General features: G+C 46.1%; 2 protein-coding genes across 2 annotated transcripts; one reads left to right on the top strand and one right to left on the bottom strand.

Moving 5' to 3' along the window:
• Nucleotides 1–7,319: 7,319 nt before the first annotated feature.
• Nucleotides 7,320–8,884, top strand: LOC120640565 (probable aldo-keto reductase 3). Its single transcript, XM_039916436.1, has 4 exons — nt 7,320–7,831; nt 7,925–8,097; nt 8,210–8,312; nt 8,418–8,884. The coding sequence occupies exons 1-4, from the start codon at nt 7,409–7,411 to the stop codon at nt 8,757–8,759; spliced, it is 1,041 nt and encodes a 346-aa protein (XP_039772370.1). The 5' UTR covers nt 7,320–7,408; the 3' UTR covers nt 8,760–8,884.
• A 1,014-nt stretch (nt 8,885–9,898) lies between these two features.
• Nucleotides 9,899–13,995, bottom strand: LOC120640563 (probable aldo-keto reductase 2). The gene is made up of 4 exons (XM_039916434.1): nt 13,471–13,995; nt 10,753–10,925; nt 10,563–10,665; nt 9,899–10,473 (listed from the first exon to the last, which is right to left on the bottom strand). Exons 1-4 carry the CDS (start codon nt 13,900–13,902, stop codon nt 10,138–10,140), a joined length of 1,044 nt encoding a protein of 347 aa, XP_039772368.1. The 5' UTR covers nt 13,903–13,995; the 3' UTR covers nt 9,899–10,137.
• Between the last annotated feature and the right edge of the window lie 1,828 nt (nt 13,996–15,823).

Raw genomic sequence — 15,823 nt, 5'->3', positions numbered from 1 at the left:
GGATTAAGCTGATCAGATCATCTCCATATTATGCCCAAGCTAATGGATAGGCTGAAGCATCCAACCAGAGCCTCATCAAGCTCATAAAGAGGAAGATCGATGAATATCCTAGGCGCTGGCATGAGGTGTTGTCAGAAGCTTTGTGGGCATATCGTATGTCATGTCACGGGTCCAAGACATTGCCGTACCATCTAGTCTACGGCCAGGATGCTGTGCTACCATGGGAGATCATGGCCGAATCAAGGCGTGTTGAGTTTCAGAATGATCTATCTGCTGAACAGTATGCAGCCTTGATGAACGATAATGTGGTGGACCCGACAGAGCTAAGGCTTTGGTCATTGGAGAAGATCAAGGAAAATAAGGCTAAAGTTGCTCGTGCATACAACAAGAAGGTCAAGCCTAAGGATTTCCAGGTTGGAGACTTGGTTTGGGAGGCAGTATTTCCATTGGGAACTAAAGATAAAAAGTTTGGTAAATGGTCTCCAACTTGGCATGGGCCGTACAAGGTTGATCAGGTTTTGCTTGGGAATGCATACATGCTCGAAGAATTGGACGGCGTCAAGTTTCCTGTTGTTGTCAATGGCCAACATCTCAAGAAGTATTTCCCGAGCATGTGGGAGAGCGAGTAACACGAGCCAATGAGACCCATCTGGCTATACTGAGAAATGCCAACACGTTGAGTTAGCCGGTAAAAAAAGAAAAAGAAAAAAGATAGGCCAACACGTTGAGTTGGCCAGTAAAGAAAATTATGACAGGCCAACACGTTGAGTTGGCCGGTAAAAAAAATGAATGAGAGGCCAACACGTTGAGTTGGCTGGAAAAAAATGCATATGAGAAGCAAGATAGCCGATGTATAACCATCGACTTAAGATGTTTTTAAATGAATACAGAGTTTCAGGTTAACGGGCAACATTAATTGTTTCTTGAGCTTATTTATTGGTTCAAGAATTCCTCTATGGCATGGATGGCTTCAGTGCGGACGATGTCTGCTCGTGCTATGATTGCTTCGTCATCTTTGTCACCGCCTGTAACTATTTGCCGACTCAAGGTGCTGATCTCTGCAAACTCTGCTTGTATCTGCTCGGCTATTTCCTGGGTTACTTGTTTGGAGTTTGCGATGGAAGCTTCCTCGGCCTGGATGAGTTTCTTGGTGATATGAACCTTCTCTTCGAGTTCTGCCAGTTCTTTCTTCAGGAGGTCGAGTCGGTTCATGTTGGTAGACACGACAGCTTTGATATCTAGAGTTGCCTTCTTCTGGTTGAGGGCCTTGCACTTTTGAGCGATGTCGGCTTTCAGAGAAGCTTGAGAATGACGTGCTTCTATTCTTTGTCATGCTTTATTCACTTCTACCCGGAAGAATGGAAGATTGCTGGCTGGCCAAAGCTTGATTTGCAATGGCTCCGGGAGTTGGGATTCTATTTGCTCGAAGATGTTCTTTATATTGCTGGAATTATCAACCAGAGCAGTAATCGGAGCAGATAGTAGATCCTTGATGAGACAAAGCTGATGTGCCAAATTAGCCGATTGCTGCAAAGATGGTGCTTTTGCTCCAGGGATAGTCAGACCCATTGATGCTGGGTCAAAGGAAAGCAAACCTGAAATGTCAAAGTCCTATGGACATATCTGGAGTTAGAGCAAGATGCATTTATGGAGCTATCGGCTGGTTCAGAATTGGTTTTGTAATGTTACCTGTTCTGAAGAAGAAGCGTTGGGCGGTTCAAGAGCAACTGCCCTGTTAGAGCTGGTGTTGATGTCAAGAACATCGACTGTGTCGGCTTGTTCCTCGTTTGCCTCTGTCAGAGTTGCAGTCATCTCATGTTGTACTGGGCTTTCTGCATTGGAGATGTCTTCAGCTGCGTCCTGGGAATAGAATTATAGTCAACCAGAGTACATGTGTACGAAATAAAGAAGAAGTTTTAGAAAGATGAGTTACCTGGTTGGTGTTGGACTCTGATGGACTTGGGGAAGCTGGTGCTGGTTTCTTGATTATTCGCCTCGTGATCATCTTCCTTTTCTTGGTCAAGACTCGGGGGGCAACGCTTGCAGAAGTTTGTCTTCGTTTGGAAGCCGACTGAAGTAAGACTGGCTGAACAGTCATTATCACTTTCTTCATTATTGGTGATCCCTTGCAGAAGAGTACACCAGGGGCACTTGGAAGAAAGTGGAATGGTTCCCCGTTGCTGGTCATAGGTTCTGGACCATCCTGTTGCTGCTAACAGGATGAGCAGGATTAGTCAAGTAAAGGATGGAGGACTTAGAAGGATGAATGTATAAATTCAGTACCTCTTCCTCGGGGATTACATATTCAGGATCAATTTGTTGCAGTCAAGGACCTAGAGCTTTCCTGAATACATGTGTTTTCCACATTCCCCACCATGTGCTGAAGCCGATTGATGAGGAGGTGAAGGACAGATCGGCTGGTATTGGAATGTGGAGGTTATCGAACATGTTGTAGCATCTTGAGCTGGTGAGACCATCAGGCAGATCGGCTCTGCTCTCCACCAAGTGGTGAATATGGAAGTGGGGAAGGACCTGTCCTAGGCCAAATTGCCGAGCTGCTATGACTGGTTGGTAAGACTCATAACCTGGTTTGATAATTCTATTAGAGGTGCTGATGCCAACAGGGAGGAAGCCAGGTCAAATCATCAAAGAATACAGATGCTGAGTGCTGTCGTCATCGGCAAAACTATCTAGTCTGAAGGTAGTTGGGTTTTCAAAGGATTCAGATTCAGTAAATGGGAAATAGAGGGGATTATCTAGTCCTTTGTAGAAGACTCTGAACCAGTTTGCTGCATATGCTGAATTCAGTTTACTGCCAGGGAGATTAAATAAAGCTTGGTCGTAGCTAGTACATCTAATTGGTTTGCCACTTTCATCAGGGAAGGAGTTCTTGGTCAGGCCTTGGAAGTTGGGAATATGGTGCTGGAAGTACAGTTGTGCCCACAACTGAATAAACCACCAAGGGCCTCCAGTTCTCAGTTTCTTGTGGTTAAGCAGGTTAGATGTCATCAAATGGAGATATCTGTAGGTTTCTCCAAGGAAGAGTTTGCCTAGGATGGTGTGATTGCCATGGGCCAGGTGATAGGCCAAGGGGAGATAGTTCTTAGTTGGAGCTAAAGAAGGACCACAGAAGATGAAGTGTTCTAGCCAAAGATTTAAGAAGGCTGTGTGTTCCTTCTCAGTCATTGGACCTTTTGTTTTCATATGCTGACTCATGTAAGTGCCCCAGTTTGTGCAGTTAACCTTGGAAGAAAGTTTGAAGGGGACTTCTGCCATTTTGTGAGCAGCAGGATTAGGAGAGCTAATGTCTAGGCCAGTGATCATGGTGACATCCAGCAGAGTAGGGGTCAAGGGTCCATGACCAAAGAGGAAACAATTCAGAGCATCAGACCAGAAATAGCCGATGGTTTTCAGAAGATTTTCATCTTTGTCAAGGGGTGACAGTGATAAGCTAAGTGCATCGGCTATGTTCAAATCCTGCCGTAAGGGCATATGAGTTTTTGCTACTCTGCTGTACCATGTAATCCAGCTCTCAGGGGGATTAGGCCAGGCCCTCAAGCAGTCGGCCCAGAGGTTCAGATCGATGTTTTTACTCACAAAAGGGATCCTATTTGCTTCACAAGAGATCAAATCTATGGGGTTTTCATGGGTTTGTGGGCCAAGACAGAAAAATTTTGGATTGGAAGGATGCGGTAGAAGGATGTCTGACACCTGAAGTTCAGAAATCCAGAAGTATGCGTATGGTGTCATGTTTCAGAGTTTTAGTTTCAGAAGCTTAGTAAGCTGAAGAAAACTAAAGGTTTAGGCCGAATATTACCTTCAGGCCGTAGATTGCCGCATCATCGATTGCAGAGCTTGTCGTCTGAGCTGCAGAATCTGCCATGGTTCAGATCTGTTGACTTAGGGTTTGATTGCTGTAGGCTCTGATTCGAATTCCGGATGCTTGGAGAGTTCTTACTCGAATTTGTAGAGCTAAGTTTTCGAATTACGCTCGGATTTGAGAGCTTGTTTCGAGTTCGGTTCAAGGTGGAAGTAATACTCTACTCTTGTGCGGGTTGCTTCTAGTTTGAATTTCGTCGGCTCTCGGATATTTATAGAAGCCTGATGCGTTGCCATCGGCTTTTTTTGAAAGTAAACGAAGACACATGGAATTGAAGGAAATTCGATTTCATAAGAAGAAATGGCATGACAAGGAAAGCCGATTTTATAAAGGAATCAATCCTTCGGCTTTGTGATCCTACCCCTACGATGCTACCTACATCTACCAGTCGTAGGTATCTGAATGCCTACGACGCTTCGGGCTTCGCGACGGTGCGTCTCCGCCGTCGTCATCATCGTCATCGTCGTCGTCGCTGCTGCCATTGCCGCTGTCATCGGCACTGCTGCTGCTTCGTCTGCCGCCGCTGCTGCTTCCTTCTTCGCTCCCCTCCGTGGGGGCTTTGAGGAATTGGTGGGGGTTTCCTCCTGCTGCCATGTCGTCGCTGGAGGAAGAGTCGATCTCTTCGGAGGAGTCGGCTCCCTCCCAAGAGAAGACGTCGTCTTCACTGCTCTCCAGTTCCTCTTGGAACAGGAACTGGGGGTCTTCCTCTCCTTCGGTCTCGGGCTCGTCTTCCTCGGAGATGACCCTGAAATCGAACTCCTCTGCATCCCAATGCAGAGGAGCCAGTGCTTCGTACGCCGCTATCGGGTCCCATTCGGGGGTCGGCTCTCGGCTCTCTGGGATAGAGTCGATGGAGGAGGCGGAGAGAGAAGAAGAAGAAGGAGAAGAGGAGGAGGAAGAATCTCCAAAAGAATTGGAGCCAGAGGAAGAAGAGATGGCCATGGCTGGTGAAGGATTGGTGCGCTACTGGCTTTGGGAAGAAGAAGGAGTTCGCTGTGAAGAAGAGCTGATTCGGAATGAGATTAAATAGTGAAAAGATGGAAGACAGATCGGCAGTTTCACATTCTATGAGGAGCCAATTGCAGAGATGTTGCGTCTTCCTTGGTGGTTGCAGCAGTTTTAATGAGCATTAACGGGAAGATGAAGCGACGGAGTGGTTTTGGAACTATCATTGCCAAAACCAGGGGGGCATGTGTTATCGCCATAAATTAACAGGATTAATTTATGGGTCGAAAGCAAGATGGGCTTAAAGCAGAAGATTAAGAAGACTTGTAAATCGGCTCTTGCGTGAGCATTTGGTCCACATGGGCCATGTATCCTTAGATTTAGTTTAAGATTAGAGATAGAGTCCGATCGGGACAAGATTAGTTTAGATTGTTTACCAAGTCTCCGGACTATAAATATGTACTCTATGTTATTCATGAAAGAGAGGGAACGTCATCACGTCTCACAAATAACAATCTCGGCGCATCGCCACCCCTAATCTTAGGGTTTCATCCAAGTAAGCGCCATGCTGCCCTGATCGCTTCTCGCGATCAGGGCAGCGTTGTTCTTGCTTTTACCTTGGTATTACTCGTACTGAAGCGTTTTTGATGGCGAGTAGTACTAGTTATCTTGATGTTCGTAGCATGGCTTTTAGTAGATCTGTTGTGCTTTGTTTCTTATCATCTACGAATATCATGTTGTCTCTGTGCAGTCATGTTTTAATCTTATGCTAGTTCTTGTCGCATAGAATTAGTTGCACAGAGACAACGCCCTGCTTCTTTTATGTCTAGTAGATCTAATCGGTTATGGTTTGCTCTTATCTCTAAGAGTTGGCGTAATATCTGCTAGGTTAGGCCTTGCAAACGGGTTGGATTATCCGGTGGTGTAGTAGATGCTTTATCTTAGCCTTGATAGGGATTGTTCCGGGAATCGGCTCTTGCTAGTTCTTAGGCCTCTGTTTTGGGTTATGGTTTAGTTATCTGTTACGTTCATTAGGCCCAATTACGTGTAGGATGTTCCGATCTAGCAGTGAAGCTTTTACCTTCGTGGATTAGATTAATTAGATTTAATTGAAGCAGCTTTACAGTTATTTGCTTATTTTATCATATCCGGATACAATTAGATCCAATCTGACACCGGGACTCGATCGGCTCTTTAAAGCCGATGCAAGAGTCGTCCCGGGGAGCCGACCACGGCTCGGACTTATGTTTACACGTGTCTTTGTATGTAGGAAACTGTTTGGAGCACGTTCGCACCTTCCTGATCGGGTATAGGTCAGGTGACACGCACGGCTTTCCACGGAATCTCCGGGCGCGTGACGGAATTGCGGGCCGTCGACGAGGGAGCAGTGCCTGCCAGCGCCCCGGCGACCTCCCGGCTCTTCGTGTTGCCTGTCGCTGCTCGCCGGTGGGTTTCGACCGACAACAGTATAATACAGTATAACTCAGGTACATGTAATAATTCTATGAATAAATAAATAATACTAATAATTTGAAAGAAAATTAAAATAGAGAAAAAGGGGAAACATTTTAGTACCAGTTGGATGGAACGCCATCGTGCATGCAGTGACGCCCCCTTTGGTACCGGCTCTACTAAAGATCCTTGTTAGTAGTTGTCCAAGCACCAATACTTTTAGTCTCCTTTGCAGAGCCAAGAGAATTTCCAAGAGCTCTTTTATCTTGAGTGAGTTTTCTAAAAAAAAGAAAAGGAAGACAAAAAAAACTCCATCATCCTTTTCTATTTAGGGGGTGCCGCTGGGCATCTTTGCCTAACGCTGAGTACTAGTCATCTCTTTTTGAATTTTGGTGAAGTTGTTGGATTTCATCCCTTTTTCGCTAGCTATTTCGTTTTACATAATAACTATATAAGAATTTTAGCTATTTACGGATACAAGAGTTCTTGGAGATGCAGGGTCCTTTATGTTCTAGAGGAATGGAAACACAAATGCTCATTAGATATCAACTACTACTCTCTTTTCGTTTCCTCTAATTACTATATGCAATTGAATGCTAGTTATGTTAAATATAACCTTCTACAAAGACCTTTCCTTCTTGCACAGTTAGAAATGGATGAACCAATTACACGAACAAAAAATAATACCAATCCTGCAAGAATAATCAGAATAATTTATTTTACTCCCGATATACTAATAGTTATCAAGACTTTGATTTATCACTGGATCTGTCTTACCTTGTTGATTGGTAGCTGTTGGAAAAAGAAAGAGTCAAAAGTATATGTAGACGGCCACCGAAAGTATCGTGTTCGTTTAGCCCCTGAAAAACTTTAATTTGCCGCCGTGACCTAAGCCATGACGCGCCGGCGGCTGCAAGTTTCCTGAAGACTAATTAAACAGCAAGCCTTTGACAATGGCTTTCATGCTTGAATTCCCGTCGCCCATGTGACCTACTCCGTAACGCCAACAACGGCCTACAAATAACCCAGCTGATCTCTGGTGGTAACCGCAGCAGCAGGAACACAGAAGCCGGCCGACAGTCGCAGGCAGCAAAATAGCATCCACTGGTAGCGCAACCGTACGTGCAGGGGATGGCTGCTGCTCCGGTGACGGTGCCGCGGATGAAGCTGGGCTCCCAGGGGCTGGAGGTCTCGGCGCAGGGCCTCGGCTGCATGGGCATGTCCATGGCGTACGGAGAGCGCAAGCCGGAGGCCGACATGGTGGCGCTCCTCCACCACGCCGTCGCAGCGGGGGTCACCTTCCTCGACACCTCCGACGTCTACGGGCCTCACACCAACGAGGCCCTCCTCGGCACGGCGCTGCAGGCGGGTGAGGTGAGGGGGAAGGTGCAGCTCGCCACCAAGTTCGGCATCACGCCGGACGTGAGGGGGGTGCGCGGCGACCCGGCGTACGTGCGCGCGGCGTGCGAGGGCAGCCTCCGCCGGCTCGGCGTCAGCTGCATCGACCTCTATTACCAGCACCGGATTGACACCACGGTGCCCGTCGAGGTCACGGTGAGTAGTGTCACGTTGCCGTTGGTTGCTGCTGCACGTTGAGCTTTCTTGCTTGTTTCCTTCTTAGCATGGATTGCTGGATTTGTCGTGCAGATTGGTGAGCTCAAGAAGCTGGTTGAAGAAGGGAAGATAAAGTACATCGGGCTGTCCGAAGCGTCTGCATCAACAATCAGGAGAGCGCACGCAGTTCACCCGATCACCGCCGTCCAGCTGGAGTGGTCTCTCTGGTCACGAGATGTAGAGCAAGATATAATCCCAACGTGCAGGTACAGAGTGTATTGCATTGCAGGAGAAGAAACAAGACTCTGTTTTATTATTGGAATGGATTGTAAGATACTATATATGTTCTGAACTCTCTTCGTGTTCTGATGATTTCAGAGAACTTGGCATTGGGATCGTCGCATACAGTCCATTAGGCAGAGGGTTTTTCTCCGGTGGAGCCAAACTGGTCAAGGAACTGCCCGACAACGATTTCCGCAAGGTGAACTATCCATGATGTATCTAAGAACTATAATTGGGCAATTTGCCTACTGTTCATGAATTCATCCTTTCACTCAAATCTTAATTCAATCCCGTTGTCTTTCAGAATCTACCAAGGTTTCAGCCAGAGAACCTGGAGAAGAACGCACTCATATTTGAGCGTGTCAGTGAGATGGCCGCAAGGAAAGGATGCACGTCATCGCAGCTCGCACTAGCCTGGGTTCACCATCAGGGAACCGATGTCTGCCCCATACCTGGAACCACAAAGATAAACAACTTCAACCAGAACCTGGGAGCGTTGTCGGTGAAGCTCACGCCCGAGGTGATGGCAGAGCTTGAGTCCTATGCCGCCATGGATGATGTCCAAGGTGACCGGTATCACAGCACATTTCTGAATACCTGGAAGGATTCCGAGACCCCTCCTCTGTCATCTTGGAAAGGGAATTAGAAATGTTTACTGTTATCTGAGTGATAAATGTATTTGCATATAGTTGCCACCATCAGAGTACATGCAAATAAATGTTGTAACGATCTCTTTGAATATCTGGTTTCCCATTATGATTGGAAAGATCACATTGTGCCTAATTTATACTTCTGATAAATCTCTGGGGGGGGGGGGGGGGTCGATTAACACACCATGAAGGCGGCATCGCTAATATGTGGGATGGCATAGACCCTTAGTGCACTTCTAGAAGAAATGTAGGATCTCAATTAACAGACCTATGGTAAGATTTATTTTTATTCCAGATTGAATAATCTTTCTGTTTTTGTTGTTCCTGAAGATGAAGATAGTTTAGTCTTCTTCTCGCAATTTAATAGAAAACCTTTGTATGCCATACTAAAAGTTAGATGTATCCATCCATCAACGTACCTGGCCAGTGGAATATTATCAAATTTCTCCCCAAAATTCACAGGTAGAATAATATGAGCGCGGGAACACTGATTCTCTACGACCACGACGATATAGTGAGATCAGAGACGAAGTTATAATGCTGCTTACCTCATTGTGTTGAAAAGGTAGAGTCTTTCTCTAAGCTTCAGGTAGCACAAAGTTGTTTTTTATATACTCTGCTGGTTGCAGATAGCCACCAGCCAAGTGTTCGCACATTGAAGACTTTACCATTTATTTGTGTGCCTCGCCCCTCAGCCTTCTACTCACTGAAAGGTGATTTTTTATTCAGACATGGATCACTTCATCGTAATGTGGAAATGTTCCGAACAACTGTACTTCTAAAAGTATGCAAGACCTAAGTTTGCCATAGTAAAATCTTCTATTTAGTTCTCTAAACTTTTTTCACTGATGTAGAAATTCCCACGATTTATTAACATTATTTGAGTAGTACGGTAGAGGTAAGACACCTACTATATATATATATATATATATATATATATATATATATATATATATATATATATATATATATATATAAGGGTACAAGAAGAAGGAAATAGAACAAGATTACATGAGGGACTCAGATAATTTGGGGAAGTATCTGTTTTTCCCTCTTAGCATAGGGAACTTGTAACAAGAGTCAAATATGTTTCAGATAAAGAAGGAAGCGCACCGATGCATAGAGATGTGGCAACTGATTGCTTGGCTTAGGGCCACAAATATAGTAGCATTCTCCTTTAGCAACTTATTCATACATTGCATTATTAATTTATTTCTCATTTTTTTATGCGAAAGCACAACCTCGCCATCATACACGAGTATCGCCCAACTCACAAATGTTGCCATTGATTTGCCAACACCAAGGAACGTCGTGAAAACAACACCAGGTAGCATAACATAGCCTCATGTATCAGACCGTCCACGTAAGTAGCTGTTACTCAGCCTTCCAGGAGGACAAGGGAGGAGTCTCAGAATCCTTCCAGGTGTTGAGGAAGTCATGGTAGCGATCACCCTGGACATCCACCGAGGCATAGGACTCGAGCTCAGCCATGTCTTCAGGCGTGAGCTTCACGGACAAGGCCGCCACATTATTGTTGAAATTCTCAATCTTTGTTGTCCCAGGTATGGGGCAGACATCAGGTCCCTGGTGGTCAACCCATGCCAACGCCAGCTGAGATGGCCTGCACCCCTTCCTTACCGCCATTGCATTCACTTTCTCAAATATCAAGGCATTCTTCTCTAGGTTTTCTGGCTGAAACCTAGGCAAATCCTGAAAAATGCATAGGATGCATGGTTCATTGGAAAGGCTAAATGGTGCTGAGATAATATGTTGTACCAAGCTAGTTAAGAGATGTAGACCTTGCGGAAATCTTGATCAGAAAGCGTGTTGACCAGGTTAGGCCCGCTTGACAAGAACCCTCTGCCTAGTGGACTATATGCGACTATTCCAATGCCAAGCTCCCTGAAATTGTCAGAACAAGGTGGATGGTTCTGAATAAGACAATAGTACAGATACTTTCAGTTACTCAAAGGTAGGTCATGGAAAGACCTGCAAGTTGGGATTATTTCTGCTTCAACATCTCTTGACCAGAGAGACCACTCCATCTGGACAGCGGTGATTGGGTGAACTGCGTGCGCCCTCCTGATGGTCGACGCCGATGCTTCTGACAGGCCAATGTATTTTATCTTACCCTCTTCGACTAGTTTCTTGAGTTCACCTACCTGTAGATGCCAAGAATATGAGCTTATTTTTCATATCAGTATTATAGGCTATTTATTGGATATAACTGCAAATTAAAATAATCGAGTCCTGCCGGAGACCATTTTCTCGTTCTGAAACTTTGAATGATTTTCTTCAAGTTCAATTTTTTCTGAAAATATATACTCACCGGTCTTTCAAGTTTGACAAACCCTTAGCTTGAAAGTAGAACAGAATTCCCGAGCGATTGAAAAGAAGATGAGATAATGCAAAATAAATTGGGCAAACCTCAAAGATAGTGAGGACCAGTGCTGTTGTAATGAGTGATTGACAATCGTTGTGTATTTATGCTTGCCTTGATTGTGAAGCGCAGGTTCAGGGTGCGACGTGGCGGTCGATGGCCAGGGTTCACCTTACCGGTGGGAACCGGTCCGGTTCCGGTTTGGGCCGGTTCCAAACCGGCCCAAATTCAAAATTCAAATTTGAATTCAAAAAAATGAAAAATTTCCAAAAACTTCCTAAAAATACTTCAAGGTGCGACGAATCTAATGGTGTCAAATTTTCTCAAAAATTCATTCGTTTAACATACTTTTCGGGCATTTAAAGTTAAAACAAAAAAGAAAAAGAAAAAATAAGACGACCCATTAAGGCCCACTTGGTAAACCGGTCAAACCGGCCGGTATACCGGTCCAAACCGGCTACACATGCGATTTTAAATTTGGATTTGAATTCAAACCGGTCAAACCGACCAGTAAACCGGTCTAACCGGTCGGTATACCGGTACGAACCGGTTGAACTGAGTTTTTTGAATTCAAATTTGAATTTGACCGGTTTCTACCGGTCCGGTTTACCGGAGCCGGAGTGCTCCGGTTTGGGGTGTCCGGTTGGGAAAAAAACCCTGTCGACGGCGCGAGGTGAAGGACAAGTAGGTGAAGACCAAGTGAAAAGTTCGGGGGAGAACAAGAGTAGGTTTGGACCGAGGGATCTGAAGAGGTCAGGCGGAGTCGCGGGCGGCCTACATGGTGCACGGATCGACAAGGAAGCATGAAGAAGGATGTGGCGACGTGGTCCGAGTTGGCGAGGACGATGGCCGAGTCAGAGGTCATGTTGCACCATCGCGAAGCTTGCGTCGATGCGAAGCAAAGTCGTGAAGACGGCATGTCCGTCCATTGCTCTTATAAAAATATGGACCGTTTTGCCCTGCATGGGCGGTTACCATAGTTGTTAGCATAGGGGTATTTTAGTCATTCGCCAAGGATCTCTTATTAATAGGCATAACTAGTTGGAGATCTCTCTCTTCTCCTCCCCTGATTTTTTCTTTTTCTTGTAATTTTCTTGTTAGGATTTGTTGGAGATTTTGTTGAAAATGGAGGCTCTAACCTACTTTTGTCCTCCGGGCGTCAAGATCTGTGTGATTTTTGAGTTCATCCTCATATTCCCTTTGTTTTTCTTTTTTTTTTGCAATTTTCGGGGAATTTTCATGCGATTTTCGATTCACATGTTTTTACTCCACTGTCTTTTCGAAATTTTTCATGGATCTGTTAGTCCTAGTCGTTCTGATTTTATGGCTTGAGTTTCGTTTCGAATCGTTATGATTTGAGTGAGTTATTGGAATTTGAAGATCCGGAGTTCCTCTCATTTTCCTCCTTTCTCTCCTCTCTGTTCTTGAGCAGGGGCTCGCTCAGCAGCGCTTGCTGCTAGGCAACGCGCAGCGCGACGGTCGTGTGGGGCGGCCCGAGCAGCGATCTCGCGCATGCGGCGGCGCAGCGCTTGGGGCTGTGGCGAGCATTTTTTTTTTTTTTGAGATACGGTGGCGAGCACAGCTGCAGCAGGCACGCTCACGCGAGTGCGTGCGGGGCAGGCCGTCCAGCAGACGTGCTGCAGCCCAGCAGGCGGCCCAGGTGCCAACCAGGCTCGCAGGGCAGGCGGCCCAAAAGTGAGCATCGTGCAGCCCACCCGTGGAGTGCTCGGGCCAAGCTGCAAGACAGGCAGCTCATCACTAAGCAAGGTGAGTATGCTGTTCTCTTTGTTTTTGTTTTGTTTCTCTCACGAGCACTTAATTCGTGCCTTAATTTATTAGCTTTTGTTGCTGCTGATACTTGTTAATCTCCTTGCTTAGTCAAATTCTTAGAGTTTTTTGCATGTGTAGTTAGCTAGCTTTATTTAGTTTTCACTCTCGCTAGTTACTGTTGATTAGTTAGGGTGTTTTAGAGATAGTTTTGCTTCTCCTCTAGTGTAAGTTTTCTTTTGCCGTGTCTTCAGTGTTGCTTCCGCTTTGAGTCAAGTGTTCCTAATTGTTTCTAGAAAGCGTGTCACACCAGTTGACTCGTGTTATTCTGGCGATTAGAAGAGAGGGTTCTGGGTAGTGAATTGGAGTCAGCTTTTTCGTTGAGTTTTGAAGACTCCCCTTCACTTTCCTCTCGGGTCATCCATTCTGGTCCCACATATAGTATAGAAGAATTACGAGGATCTATTCTGTAATGAAGTAAATAGGTGCCAAAGACACCCCTTGAACTTTTGTATCCGTATGAAATTTTATCTGATGAGCATGAAAGTGTATATCCTCACCGTGACCTCGATGGGTACCCTTGTGTCGATGCGATGCTGGTAGTAGAGGTCGATGCAGTCCACGCCCAACCGCTTGAGGCTGCCCTCGCACGCGGCGCGAACGTACGCCGGGTCCCCGCGGATCTCACGGGTGCCGTCGTCGGCGCCCAGGCGTATGCCGAACTTGGTGGCCAGCTGCACCTTCTCCCTCACCCCACCCTGCAGAGCCTTGCCAAGGAGGATCTCGTTGGTGTGAGGGCCGTAGACGTCGGAGGTGTCGAGGAGGGTGACGCCGGCGGCGACGGCGTGGTGGATGAGCGCGATCATGTCCGGCTCAGGCTTCGGCGGGCCGTAGTAGGCGGACATGCCCATGCAGCCGAGGCCAAGCGCCGAGACCTCCAACCCCTGCGACCCCAGCTTCATGCGCGGCACCGTCACCGGAGCTGCAGCCATGGCTGACCGGACTTCTACTCCAAGCTAGTTGGCTAGATGTCTGCTCTTTGCTACCTGAAAGCTGGCTGCTGAACACTGGTTTGAGTATTGAGTGAAGTGGGCTTATCGGTGGCTCAATTTATAATGCTATTGGTTGGCCAATGATGCGTCAGGCAATAGGTCACCCGGCGGCTTTTGTGGTTCTGAGCATGATGGTGGTTTTGGTACGATGAAAGTTCGTATACAAGTCGCTTGTGTACGAACAATAAACAAATAAATTTATACTGTGGCCCACACTGGAAATAAGTAAATTTAAATTAAGAAATAGGCCCCCTTGAAATCTCATTTTGGTAACGCTCCATGTAAGAAACATGACCTCATTAGGCCATAGTTTGTGACTTGGTGGTTGTGTGAACATAATCAATGGGATTAACGTGTTTGTGAGCTCAAGTTTGTATAATTTCTAGATCCCATGGATGAAGTATAATCTATAGTCTAAATGTCCAATTCGCTATCAAGATGTCCAATTTAAATGATAGGCACGACGAGTTGGACAAGTACAACATGAATACATGCATCGGTTGAACCGACAGCATGAATATTATAAACGTCAGTGCATTGGACAGTGCAATTGGAGATTAACTATGAAGAAAACTCAGTAGCACCAGTTAAACTGACAGTATAAGTAAGTGGTGTCGGTGCAATGGTATATGACATATCCAGATGATATATGCAAGATCCCAGACGACACTGGCTTGATATATTTGTGGATGAGGTTTAGTCGAAGCCTACATTCCCGACGCATGACTATGTATATGAACGCTCTTCCCAAATACTGCAAAACCACTGCTGCTGCTCCTCCCTACCATCCCCCCCTTCCACCCACCACTCCTTCCCGTCACCCCTCCCATCTCCCAGCCACCCCTTCCCTCTCCATGCGCCCCCCTCGCTTCTTCCCCGCTGGCACATCCTTTGCCGCCCCTCCCCTACAGAATGGCGGGCAGTAGTGCGTGAGGCGAGGCGGCACTGCTGGCGGGTATTAGCGTGGGGCAAGGAGGCACGCGGGCGGCACGAGCAAGTTTTTCTCCTTTGTTTTGTTTTTTAACTAGATCCCGTAGTCATGTTGCACTCCATCACCGCCGACTCTAATCCTCCCTCCCCTCCCGAACCAGCGGTCAATGGGGATTTGGAACCGATGGTGATGGGGTGGTTGTAGTAGTGCATGCCCCAAGGATGTCAAGGTGTGGCTTATGTGTAATTTTATTTATTTGTACCATTACTGCTTCAATAATTGCAGATATAGATGACCCAACATAGTGGCGTCAGCAAATAGCCGCCCTTGGCATCATTATCACTAACTGTTGCAGCTTTTTGGGTCACCTAGCAAGTAGTGGGGCACCATGTAGCGGTTAGGTATTTTTCAATGATTTTCCTCCAGTAGTGGTGACCCAATTTCCTCCTGTCTTAAAAAAACTGAGTGCTTTTCTTAGGGTCTACGTACCATAGTGCTGAGTTTATTATTAGGCCGGTGGATTTTACTTCTTTTGTATATGTTGTGTTGTTGTTAATGGCCTTGATATTTTTATAGTGCAATATATGCTTTGGACTGATGATTAGAAATTTTATATCACAGGATCTTTTGAGGGACCAAAAGGGCGACCAGAGGGGGTGAATGGGAGCCGATTAAAAATTCTTGCAAACGGAAAGATCGGCTTAGTCCCGAAGTACACGCCCAACCATAGAGTCCTAGGCACAGTGTGGAGTAGCTATGGAGAAGCTACACCAACACAAGAAAGCCCTAGGAACAAACAAGATCCAACACGGAATCAATCACCGAAAAACAGCACGAGAAATAGCACGGTATAACTCACCGGTTGATCCGACGCACAGATTTGAACAGCGTCGGTTCAATCGATGAGCAGAGCAGGCAGCAGAGAGAAGA

Source organism: Panicum virgatum, chromosome 7K (genome assembly GCF_016808335.1).
Source record: "Panicum virgatum strain AP13 chromosome 7K, P.virgatum_v5, whole genome shotgun sequence".
NCBI classification, from domain to species: domain Eukaryota; kingdom Viridiplantae; phylum Streptophyta; class Magnoliopsida; order Poales; family Poaceae; genus Panicum; species Panicum virgatum.
Note: the sequence above shows the minus strand (reverse complement) of the source record. Positions and strands in the feature narration are given on the sequence as shown.

Excerpts from the sequence above, each read along its gene's own strand:
- LOC120640565 (XM_039916436.1), top strand. The coding sequence starts at position 7,409 with ATGGCTGCTGCTCCGGTGACGGTGCCGCGGATGAAGCTGGGCTCCCAG. Across the intron at positions 7,832-7,924 it reads CGGTGCCCGTCGAGGTCACG|ATTGGTGAGCTCAAGAAGCT; the intron begins GTGAGTAGTGTC and ends TTTGTCGTGCAG. Across the intron at positions 8,098-8,209 it reads GATATAATCCCAACGTGCAG|AGAACTTGGCATTGGGATCG; the intron begins GTACAGAGTGTA and ends TGATGATTTCAG.
- LOC120640563 (XM_039916434.1), bottom strand. The coding sequence starts at position 13,902 with ATGGCTGCAGCTCCGGTGACGGTGCCGCGCATGAAGCTGGGGTCGCAG. Across the intron at positions 10,666-10,752 it reads GAAATAATCCCAACTTGCAG|GGAGCTTGGCATTGGAATAG; the intron begins GTCTTTCCATGA and ends TGACAATTTCAG. Across the intron at positions 10,474-10,562 it reads CTGATCAAGATTTCCGCAAG|GATTTGCCTAGGTTTCAGCC; the intron begins GTCTACATCTCT and ends TGCATTTTTCAG.